Raw genomic sequence first — 12,923 nt, forward strand, 5'->3', positions numbered from 1 at the left:
AGCCCCCACCCCGGAACAGCAACACAGGTGGCAGGAGGTCCAGTGCACCCCCCTCTCAACACAAGGGCAGGGGGCTAGAGATCCGATGAATCTCCAGCTCCCTTACCCCCCCCCCCACACACACCCAAAAAACATCCCTGGTGGCCCAAGTGCGCTGGTAAGATAACCCCTCACCCACCCTGGTGGTCTAGCGGTCAACCCGCCCCACCCCTTGTACCTCCGCGTTGGAGGGAGTAGCACTCCCTCCTCTTTTAGTGCCACCTTCAAAATGGTGGTGTCCTGCCGTGCCTAGTTCTTTTTTTTTGTATTTTATTTATCATTTTACTTAATTACATTCACATTTATCACATAAATGTAAGGAAATACAGAAATTAATATAAAAAGGAAAACATTTTCTCTCAACAATATATATTTACATAATTGTCCACAATTGGAAGATCCAAGATCAGGAAAACAATCTTAAAGAAAATAAGAAAAACTCAAAACAGTTAATCTTACACTTCACATTTTCTGAGGGAGGAAGGTTAATCGGTTATTGCAGCCGGTACAGTGGTAACTGAAGGAAGTTGCTGCAGAGGATTCTTCATCTGTTTCCACAAACTCTATAATTTCTTAGGTTCAAACAAATAAGTAATAAGGAAAATAAAACACTTACAAGGGAATCGTGCTAGGAAGGTCCCACCTGGGGCAATGATTCCTGGCTGAAAAGCCAAGACTTCACACCTCCCAGTCTGCAATTCCCTTGATGTGTCAGGAAATATATTCATCTTTGAACCCAAAAAAACTATCAACCATATATCGGAAATACAATTTTAAAACATTGATCCTATCTAATCAAAGACGAAAGTCACTAATAATATAACTCTATCTATAACTTCTGAATTTTCCAAAATGTCAATTAAACACATCTCTTTTCTCTGAAAGAAGATTTTAAAGGAAATATAATTTTAGTCACCAAAAGGTGGCTATCAGAAGGTATTAGCAAAGTATCAGAGAAATATTTCTTCAAGAATTCAGTAGCTAATATATAGAATATTATAGGTAAATTTATCGTTCTGAAGTTATTTTCCCTTAATTGGTTCTCCAGAAATTCCAGTTTTTACAAGAAAAATAACTATTCTTCATTACCAAATTATCTAATTTTCATAGAGAAACCATTTCCGTAATCAAAGTCTCTTTTTATATCTTGGACTTCCAGTTTGTTAGATAAGTATTAATATAAATTCTTTAACTCACATAGTGAAAAATTGTAAACATCTGAAGAAGAGAGTTATTCCACAGAAACTGCTCCAGATATCTTCGGGGGAAAGAGCTCACTCTCCAATTCCCCAGTTGGTTTATTATCTGGAGTCGATGCTGCGCCAGGACCTCCTCGGATCACATGAAAATCCTAACCCACTTCGGGCGTTTCCATTATTGACCTCCATAGCGAAGCATTACTATTTCCGGGTCTTGGAGGGGTCGTGCCAACAGGGGGACTCAAAGTCACTCCCTCCACTGAGATTCGGCAATAAAGCCTTGCTGTTCCCCAAAGCAAGAACCGATATCCCCGACGTTATGACCCCGAATCTCTCCAAAGTAGACTGAGAAGTGGTGGGAACCCCAGCCGTGTTCGAGGAGGACAGCACCACGGCTTTGCCTTTTCTCTTCCCCATTCTCTGGGGAGCGCGCCTTCTTCTTCAGGCATTCTGGTGTAAAACGGGAACTCAACTAGCGTTCGTCCTCCCTCAACGCCATCTTGGATCCTCCAGGTTGGGACACTCTTTGTCTGGTTTCTCCTCAGAGGCCTGTCTGATATGGGTAACCCTACAGCATAGCCCTCTGAGTCATTGAAACACGGAAGCCCCTCCACCACTTGCAAGGTGGTGTCCCTTCGGAGGGGCTGCCGTGCCTAGTTCATCTCAATTCATAGGTATAAATGTTTAAAAAAAAAACCACACAGAATAGGTGACTGCTGCATTTTATTATAAAGTTGTGATGCTTTATCATTGCAGGTTGCATCTTATCTTTTCTCATCCTTTTCTGTAGTCACTGTAGCAGTTGTAACCAGTAAATTCAAAATGTTAATAGGTTTTTCAAAATGTCCACCGACCTGGCTTCATCTCTTGAGAGAGCCTCGTTTGATCATTACAAAGATCAGATTTCCTCCCCTTCCTGTGAAATATTTGGAAATCAGAATTTTTAACATTCATCAATTTTTCTTTAAAGTTATTTGCTGCCCTACATCTTAAGTGATATTCAGTGCTTATACATACAGGCTCATTTTCGAAAGAGCAGGACGCCTATCTTTCGACACAAATTGGAAGATGGGCATTGTTCTCACAGGGTCGCCCAAATCGGCATAATCGAAAGTCGATTTTGGGCGTCCCCAACTGCTTTCTGTCGTGGGAACGACCAAAGTTTACGGGGGGGTATCAGAGGCATAGCGAAGGCGGGACTTGAACGTGCCTAACACATGGGCGTCCTCGACCCATAATGGGAAATAAAGGGCGTCCCTGACGAGCACTTGGATGACTTTACCTGGTCCTGTTTTTATTACGACCAAGCCACAGAAAGGTGCCCGAACTGACCAGATGACCACTGGAGAGAATCGGGGATGACCTCCCCTTCCTCCCCCAGTGGTCACTAACCCCCTCCCACCCTCAAAAAACATCTTTTAAAATATTCTGTGCCAGCCTCAAATGTCATACTCAGGTCCATGACAGCAGTATGCAGGTCCCTGGAGCAGTTTTAGTGGGTGCAGTGCACTTCAGGCAGGCGGACCCAGGCCCCCCCCCCCCCACCTGTTACACTTGTGGTGGTAAATGTGAGCCCTCCAAAACCCACCAGAAACCCACTGTACCCACAGCTAGGTGTCCCCCTTCACCCGTAAGGGCTATGGTAGTGGTGTACAGTGGGTAGTGGGTTTTGGGGGGCTCAGCACACACGGTAAAGGAGCTATGTACCTGGGAGCAATTTATGAAGTCCACTGCAGCGCCCCCTAAGGTGCACTACGAATGCTGGCTCCTCCCACGACCAAAGGGCTTGCATTTGGTCGTTTCTGAGATAGGTGGCCTTGGTTTCCATTATCGCCGAAAATCAGAAACCAAGTCTAGGGACGATCATCTCTAAGGACAACCTAAATGTCAAGATTTGGGCGTCCCCGACCATATTATGGAATCGAAAGATGGCCGTCCATCTTGTTCCGATAATACGGGTTTCCCTACCCCTCCACCGGTACGTTTTGCGAGGATGTCCTCAGCAAAACTTGGGCGTCTCTTTCGATTATGCTCCTCATAGTGAACTTGTTTTAAAATAACATAGATAATATTGGAGACAGCATATGCAGGAGCATCTAGTCACCAATAACATGCCCCACAATGAATACTTGAGTATTTCTTGGAAGAATGAATACTGCAGGCTGGGACCTTTTTCTGTGACCTTCACTGCCACCCTTACTGATTTAGAAGGAGATGACTGACAGGCTATCTTTTTCATCTACGATAAGGGACAAGATACACAAAAAAAGCAGAAACTTCAAACTATGTAAGGCTTTAGAACAAACAGTGCTACATATCCATATGGAACTGAGGCAGCAAAGTACTGTTTGATTGTAAGTCACACATATTATTATTTTATTATTGAGCATTACAATTTATAACAAATATGAATGTATTTATGTGGTATTTCTTACTTGTTAGCCACATTGAGCCCGATCTTGGTTGGGATAATGTGGGATACAAATATAAGTAAATAAAATATCCATATGGAACTGAGCCTACAAAGCTGTGTGCCAAGGTCTTAGATGCCTTCTCTGCAGTGGCGTTCCTGGGGGGGGAGCAGTGGGTGCGGTCCACCAAGGGTGCACGCCACTGGGGGGGTGCCACGCGCCTGTCGGCGCCGCTCGTTCCGTGCACCCTCTGCCCTGGAACAGGTTACTTCCTGCTCCGGGGCAGAGGGAGCATGGAACGAGCGACGCCGACAGGCGCGTGGCACCACCACCCCCCCCCCCCAGCAGGTAAAAATGCACCCGGGGGGGGGTGTCGGTTTGCCGGGGGGGGGGGGTGCATCGGCGATCTGCCCCGGGTATCAGCCGCCCTAGGAACACCACTGCTTCTCTGTGAGACAAGAGTACTGGTGTGTTTTATTCAGTGAAGCCTATCACCAGATTTGCTTATATAAAAGGTCTGAATAGAAAAACTTGTGCCTCGAGTCACTGCCACCATGTTCCAAATGTAAATAATATAACTTTAAATTGAGATTTTACTGGGGAATGATGCCTTTCTGAAAGAGCATCATTCCCCATTAAAGGAATGACATTTCTGACCTAGAGCCTGCCCCCATGAATAGCTACTGTCCCTTTTTGCCTTTTGATTACACTATCTGTGATGAAATCTGGCTGCCACATTCTGTAGAAAGCTATAGCTATCATATGCGTTTCGGTGGCAGCTCAAGAAAAGAAATGTTTAAAATGGGCCAGCCTGCAGGAGATAAAGGCATGATTGACACATCAGAAAGATATTGCCTCTGAGTATTCTAGACATAGAGTCAACCCCTTCTGAATATTTTCCTTACCTGAGCTTCGTAAACTGTACCTACTGGTATAGGATACATGGCTTTCAGCTAACCTGGAGAACCTTTGGGATGTTTCCTCCAGTCCACCATCGTCACCTATATCTTGTTCAAATTTAATCTCAGCTGGTTAGCCGATGATGGTAAAGACATTTGGAAAAGTTTAAATCTGGTAGGATTTGGGGACACATCTTCAGCCCCTGAATGTGATTGCCATAAATGACTGAAGATGTGCAAATGGTCTTCATTTATGCTGCATGTTGAAAAACATGGAAGGAAACACAGACCTGTACAACTCACTAGGAAACATTTCTTAGAAGTAGATACACAATCCTGAAACAGTAACATTTTCAGTGCTTCAGCACTGCTTCATTGTATCTAAGTACTTGCAAAAATGTATTCTGTAAAATAACATATCACTAATATAATGTTTATTAAGGGGAAAGGAGAAACAAGCTTTCTAATTCTGGTTGCTAGATGTAAACCTATGCAGTGGCTGAGTTAAGAAGCTAGACTCCTGTTACACGCTCTTGGTGCCGGTTCTATAATGGCACTTAGGCGTGCCTAAGCTGTTATAGAATACAGCCATAAGGTGTCATTGGCATAGCACAATACAGTCATGACCACTAATGTCAACTAAATGGCAGGTATAAATTGGTGTTTGTAAGTGCACCTAGTCTGTTTTTGAGATGGACATGAGGAAGCCACTGCTTGCCCCAGAATTAGTAGCATGGAATGGTTCTACTATTTGGGTTTCTGTCAGGTACTTGTGACCTGGATTGGCCCTGTTGGAAACAGGATACTGGGCTAGATGGACCACTGGTCTGACCCAGTATGGCTGTTCTTATGTTCACCATGCCATGTGTTCAACTCATATTATTAAATAAGTTGAGTGCATCGCTAGGTGAAATGACTATGTCATGCCCGTGCTCCCCCCATGTTAACACCCCAATGCAGTTGTGTGCTAAGGGCTAGATTCTATATATGGCACCTAAAAAATCCACACGGAACTCAGTTTCGTCTAAGCGTAATTTATAAGATTTACGCTCAGTATATAGAATACGCTTAGTCGATATCATTGTGCCTAAATCTGCGCATGCCCATTTACACCAATGAAAATCTGGCATAAATCCTGGTGCATGGATTGAGGCGGACTGTGTCATATTCTACAACTACATGCATAAATTTTGGAATGCCCACGAAACACCCATAAACATGCCCCTTTTGAACTGCTTGCATTTATTTTGAACCGCGCGCTGCACCATTTAGGCGCAGTTCATTATAGAATGCGCTTACCAAGTTGTGTAACTTGCAATTATTGTCAATTAGTGTTCATAATTGCTTGTTAAGTGCTGTTAAAAACACAGATTGGCTTGTTGAACCAATTAAGTTATGTGCGTAGTTTTAGAATGCACCTGGATTTCAGCACGCACATCTAGGCACTGTATATAGAATCTGGCCCTAATGGACTTAAGCACACATTTTATAGAATGGCATCTAGTGCTTATGCGGGCAACTGCCAATTATCGGTGCTAATCACGTACATAAGTGCCCTGCTTTACACTGCAGTCATGTATGATTGTTTTAGAATACTCTTTAACACTAAGGTTGATGCACATCATTTCAGGCTTCTAGAACACAAAATGAAATGGAAGAAGAAGAGACCGAGCTAAGTATTGGTAGTTGCTCTCCAGAAACGTCACCAAAACGCTTTGACTCAAAATTGATAAGAAGAAAGTCAAGTCGAAGGAGTTCCAAAAGAACAAAAGGGGCAGAAGATAATGACTCTGATGAGAAGAATATTGAGCTGGTATGTTTCCTAGTTTGAAGCTGCTCTCTAATGACCATGCAGGTGCTGTCCTTTACTGCTATAATGACTTCTCCGAGGACAAGCAGGCTGCTTGTTCTCACAAGTGGGTGATGTCCACGGCAGCCCCTTCGATCGGAGATCTTCACTAGCAACAGCGTTTGCTAGCCCCCGCGTGCGCACGCATACTGCGCATGCGTGACCATCTTCCCACCCGAACGCGCTCGTGTTCATCAGTCTTCTTTTTCCCGCGGCTCGTTCGGCTGTTTTACAGTCGGGCTGCGCCTCTAGGAGACCCCTCGCGCCTTTTTTCGCCACTTTCTTCCGTCGGAAGTGTCGAGTTTTGTTTCGTGCTTGTTCGCGTCTTCTTTTAAAAAAAAAAAGATTCCTTTATTTCTAGCTTTTTCCCGTAAGTTTCCTTTAATAGACGAAAGCCGCTCATACGGGTTTTTTACTTTATTTTTGGTGCTTTTTTTTTTGTTTTGTTACATTTGTACTCCGCGCTTTCCCACTCATGGCAGGCTCAATGCGGCAGGCAATGGAGGGTTAAGTGACTCGCCCAGAGTCACAAGGAGCTGCCTGTGCCAGGAATCGAACTCAGTTCCTCAGTTCCCCAGGACCAAAGTCCACCACCCTAATCACTAGGCCACTCCTCCTCATCACCATCGAGAATTTTGATTTCGCCGGCGTGATTTTTCCGCCCATGTCATTGAAGCCTGCCAGCGGCTTCAAAAAGTACACCCAGTGCAACCGGACGATCTCGCTCACTGATAGGCACGCTTCTTCAGAGGATCTAGGCCAGTGGTCAATTCATAACTCTGTATATAACGCTCCTGCTGCATGCTTTATTTTTAATATTAAAAAAAGCAAAAATATGATGCATAAAGCTTTCTAAGCATCCCTACTGCCCATCATAACACATCAACTGCCATAAGGTCATTTAAGTTTTCTTTTGAATCCATCCTCTTTACAAGCATCAACATCTAAAATATCATTGAGCTCAAAAATGGCAAGATAAACATGTATGTTGGTATTTTAGAACATACATGTGTATGTGCCAGAACATACAGCCATTTCAGCCATTTGTCAGGAACATCCACATCTAGAGCCCAATAGCCTTTATTTATTTATTTATTGAAGCATTTGTTATACCACTATACTGGTTTTGGGGGGGGGGGCAAGAAATAATGAGGAATTAAGGGGGAGAACACCTCTAATTCCTCCAGTAGAGCACTGCACACAACAAACTATTTTGTTAAAACCTAGATGGTGTAAATTCCAATGTTCTTGTTGGCTTCCCTTTTGAAATGGGAAATATATGTGCATTTTTTGACCCACCCTTGTCCTGCCCAAAATACCAGATCACACCCCCTTGCCTATGCACATGTTTTGGACATGTATATCCTGGCTTTCTAAAATCAGGATTTAGACATGTATGAAATATATAAATCTAAATGCTGATTTATGCATGTTCAAAACGTGAACAGAGCTTCTAAAATGATTGCCATAATGTAATATTGTACACCCTAAGTAACTGATTCATTAAACACCACTGATGGGGGAATTCAGTAAATAGTGCCCAGAGTTAAGTATCAGGATAATAAGCACTAAGATAATATTCTGTAAAGGGCGCTCTTCGTGGAACAAACTTTACAGAATACTAGCTTAGTGTATCTCACAGCTAACTTTGGGTTCCACCATTTACGCCTGCCATAGGCTGGTCTGAAAGCTGATGTCCAACTAATGGCAGATAAGCACGCAAATTACATTATTCTATAAGATTGCATCTAAATTCTGGGAATAACGCCTAATTCCCCCCCCCATGCCCCTCCCATGGCCTTTGGAGTTGTGCGCTATGAAAATGTAGACACGCATGTTATAGAATAGGGCATATCCATATGTAACTCCTAATTAAAGCCAATTAAGTGCTTGTTAACATCAGTTCTTAATTGTTAATGCCTAATCAGCTAATTAGTTTATGTGCAGATCTGTGATTTGTACCCAGATTTGCATGCCCAATATTGGGAAATCTATACAGAATCTGGTGGATGTGCATGTCAAGGCCTTTTACCATGCATAGTAAGTGACAGATTCACTACTAATTAGCATGCATAATTGCTAGAAGTTTCATGCAATCACAGGCACCAACATTTCAAAATAATTGGGGTGCCAAACACAATTAAGATTACCCCTTTCTGGACACTGTGAAGTGGTTGCTCAATATTGAGGTACTCAGCACCCACTGGCATCAAAAGAACTGACTCCTCTGTATGCATGCATGTGCAAAATATGCAACTAAATTGAAATTGATCTGTTCAGTTACTATTGATATAGAAACAAGTAAACTGTGTGCTTAATAATGTGACTTGTCTTGAGGTAATTCAAATTTAGCACCTGCTTTGAGGTGATGTTAAATGTTAATGTGCTGGCAGTCATGTTATCAGACCCCTATCTTGTGGGTCCTTCCACTCCCCTTGAAACATCAAAGTTGAGCCTCTAGGTAAATACACCATGAAACATCACCATTTTTATTTCAGCAGAGGTGTTAGCAGTAGGCAGATGAATTCTTTTCTGCTGGCAAGAATTTAGGAGGTCTGTTGGAGGAGGGAGTGGTAAGTTTGAGGTTCAGAGAGGTGGGAAAGGTCTGGAGGAGTGGAGGGTTCAGAAGCTCAACTTTGCTATTTGAGGGAGGTGTGGGAGGGAGCTCCATTGTGATAACTGTACCTTATACTTTTGTCCATTTCGGACACGCATTTTAAGATGTATAATGTGCACATGTTAATAGTCTTATGTTCCCTTTAGCACAACCCTTAAAATTTGTATGTGCTCTGCATTTCATTAACATTGTGACACTAATGCTAAAATAATTTTGCATGCACTAGATACAGTAAAATCTTTCTAGTGGGTATTTTTACTGTTCACATGTTTATTAGTCTCCTTACAAGCTTCACTGTGAATGTTGTTAAAAATGGGCTTCACTTTTCTCTTATGAAATGAAGGGAGCATAGTATAGCCCTTTGGGGACAGGGAAATAACTATTGCTTCTGAATGTAACTTGCTTTGTGTTAACACTGAAAAGGCACGAGCTAAATTAAAAAAAAAAAGCTGCCATTAAAACCAGAAATTCAATGCCGGGCCATGTCTGGGCACCAGCATTGAATTTCTGGGTTTGCAGAGACTGGTTAAGTGCAATATTCAGCATTTAACCGTCTATGAGGCACCGCATAAAAATAGGAATTACTTTTATGCAGTCCTATTTGTGCGGTTACCTTGGCTTGTTAATGCTGAATATCAACAATGAACTGGCCAAATTTTAACTCTACCCTGGAACGCCCCCACAATAGCTGGTTTTCAGTTTGGCACTAATTGGTTAATTTCTGCAGCACTGACTGGTTAAGTGCCTCTGAAATTTTGCAGTTAACCCCAAATAGGCAATTTAACCAGCCGGGAACTATTTCTAGCGATTCCCATTCGGCGAATGAGAGGAAGCCCATTCAGTTCCTTTGAGCTTCCTCTCATTTGCCCTGCCCGGAATCTCTAGCACGGTTTAGTAAAAGAGGTCCTAAATCACTTTAAATAGAGACCCGCTGAAAACTAAATAGGTCCAGTAAAGAGGTTTTGCCCAGAATTTGTTTGCTGACATTTATTTTATGAATAAAACATGAAATGTTTGTTTTCCAGGATGAAAGAGTCCCCCCAGTTTCTTTCCTAAAAATTATGATGCTTAATAAAAAAGAATGGCCATACTTTGTAGTTGGAATAATTTGTGCAATTATCAATGGAGGACTACAACCAGCATTTGCTATAATATTTTCAAAGATTATAGGGGTAAGTATCTCTTTAATCACTGTATCAACTCTGCAGTTAATGCCTTACACCTAGTAGATACGTACCAGATCGATAATTCTAATCATGATTATCCACTACACTGGGGGGGGGAAATGGTTGGAGATTTAAAATGAGCTAATATAGAAAAAGTCTCTTCATAGCTACAGTAATAAATTTACCAAATGCAGAATTCACATACCTTTTAAATAATGCTGTAAATTATGTTACATAGATTCTCTGAATTAAACGTACTGGAACGTAGGGGCTCCTTATTTATGTATTAGGATTTATTTACCACCTTTTTGAAGGAATTCACTCAAGGTGGTGTACAGTAAGAATAGATCAAACATGAGCAATAGGCAATTAGAGCAGTAAAAATATTCGAACGATAATACAAAGTATGGCATGGTATACTACTTCCCTCTCTATTTTGCCTTTCTAGGGTACCTTGGTTTATTATCCTCTAAGTTTATCTATTTCCAAGGATATTAAAATGTGTTGCCCATGAATGTCGAAATTCACTATGTATTTATTATCAAACTGACCTCAACACCACCACCTCTGGTCTAACACCTTTATGGTGAAACAGTACCTTTCCTTTTGAAGGATTCCAGGGTCTTCTGTGGGGTTTGTCTTATCATAGGTCTATATTTGTTTTTATCAATCATGCAAATTTTCAATCATGCTGGAAAAACTGTCATAGAGAGAAAAAACCTAGCATGCCCAAAACATGATATACAAATCTTCAACATTCTATGTCAACACATTCCTACTATATTGGACTACCCTTCCTTTCATCTACGTGCACACATTTCTTTTATTTTTATTTTGCATTGCAGCCATACTACATTTGTTATCCAAGCATGGCCACACTTAGCTTTAAACTTTGTGTCCTCCGGTATCCTTCTTGTTTCTCCTTCACCGGTCTTTCTTTATATTCCACTTTTATCAATATGGGTGCACCCGATGATCTTCTCCACTGTTATTCTCCTTGGATAACAAATGTAGTAGGGCTGCAATGTGTACTTCCCGCACCGGCACACCATCATTTCCGGCACTACAAAAATGTATTTATTTTTGTAGCACCGGAGTGTACCCGGCGGTATTCGCCTTATCAGGGGGCAGCCCTTACCACCACCCATTGAGGTGGCGGTAAGAACTCCCGCATTAACCCTTGTGGCAGGTGCTTTATTTGCCGCATGGCCATTTCCTGCAGGAAGGCGAGACCTCCCTTTTACCAGCTGCAGTAAAAGTCCTTGGCGCATGTGTAACACATGCGCCGATGCCAGCGTCAGCCCCCTTTTGCCACAGCTTGGTAAAAGCGTCCCTAATATTGCTAATAAAATGAATCAAATATGGAGACATTCAGTTGTTCTTCATCAAACTGCACTCTTCTGTAACTGAATCAGTTGTGCATTATTTTAGCAATATGTATATTATCTTGTGTTTCTAGCAGGAAATGTTTTAATGGATGGGTGGTTGCTCTCTCAGAAAGACTACCAACTGTGTCCTCAAGCAGCCTTGGATGGAGATTTCTGCTAAGCAAGAGGCAGTCAGAGGAAACTGTCCTAGAACAAAAGCCTTGGCATTTTACAGTGATGTTTACCAAAAAAATTCATATAATTCCAGCCAAGCTAAACTGAAACATCCTTGATAAATTTATTTAGACAAAAACAGTTCAAATGAATGGTCCCACCAAAATGGAGCTCCACAATGCTCTGCGTGTACATACAGAAACTCACAGCTATTCACACCTATCAACTCACTCATTGAAACATCTACATGTTCAAACATATGTGAGGGTCAATTCTTCCAGCTTGAAGCCAGAAAACCAGTAGTGGTGAATAGATATTTGGGAAAGCCAGTGAATAAAGTCAACTATTCAAAGCTGTAGCAGAGCCTGTGAGGGAGGCCAAATAATGGTGAATTAAGAGTAAATGAAGAAATTGAGGGCATTTGAGAAAGGGTGTCCAACTCAGAATGTGGACATCCCAGTCAGTATGCCACAAATGGACGTCCATCTCACATGTATTTTAGAACTGTTTTAATTATGAATGGGGCAAAATGAGGGACATGGACGGCTATGTGACAGCGAGGAATGTCTATATTATAAAATGGCCACATGGGCATTCTTGTGGAGGAACAGCCTGATGGTTAAAGCAGCTAGCTGAGTGCCAGAACAGTGATCCATATTTGTCTCAATTACTGATTCCATACACTACTCAAAAGACTGCTTCGATCTTCCTCCCTGAATTTACTAGTGATACCAACATTTCGTGAAATCATACATGAACATATTAGGAAAGTCATATTTTCTGTACAGGGTCCAGAGCACTGGAATAGACTACCACATTCTCTCTGAAATCAGACTTCCCTTCCAGGCTTCAAAGCAGAACTTAAGACATTTTTATTCACAATGCTTTTTCCTAATATTCTCTCAGGAGTCACGGAATAGAGCCTGAATGGATTCAAAGCCCTACAGCACCTCCCTTTTTCTCTTTCCCCTCATCTATCCTATCAACATTGTAGTTCTTCCCGTTTTCTCCATATGTGTCTTTTGCTGTTATTATATTCATACCCTAATCCTTCTCGCTATATATTATGTAAGCCGCCTGGACACAAACTTTGATAGGCATGATAGTAAACAACTTAATGAACTTGAAACTTGATCCTTGCCAATTCAAGTCCCACTATAGCCTTTTGTAATTTTTTTTTTTAATTGTGAGCACTCCAGGGG

General features: G+C 41.9%; 1 protein-coding gene across 2 annotated transcripts in view; it reads left to right on the forward strand.

Moving 5' to 3' along the window:
- ABCB1 (ATP binding cassette subfamily B member 1) overlaps positions 1-12,923 on the forward strand; it is a 265,216-nt gene that overhangs the window by 130,167 nt on the left and 122,126 nt on the right. For both annotated transcript variants that reach the window (XM_030199760.1, XM_030199764.1), the window contains 2 exons: positions 6,179-6,361; positions 10,040-10,186. In XM_030199760.1, coding sequence (XP_030055620.1) covers positions 6,179-6,361; positions 10,040-10,186 — 330 coding nt within the window. The remainder of the gene's footprint in view (positions 1-6,178; positions 6,362-10,039; positions 10,187-12,923) is intronic.

Source organism: Microcaecilia unicolor, chromosome 1 (assembly GCF_901765095.1).
Source record: "Microcaecilia unicolor chromosome 1, aMicUni1.1, whole genome shotgun sequence".
In the NCBI taxonomy this organism is placed as follows: domain Eukaryota; kingdom Metazoa; phylum Chordata; class Amphibia; order Gymnophiona; family Siphonopidae; genus Microcaecilia; species Microcaecilia unicolor.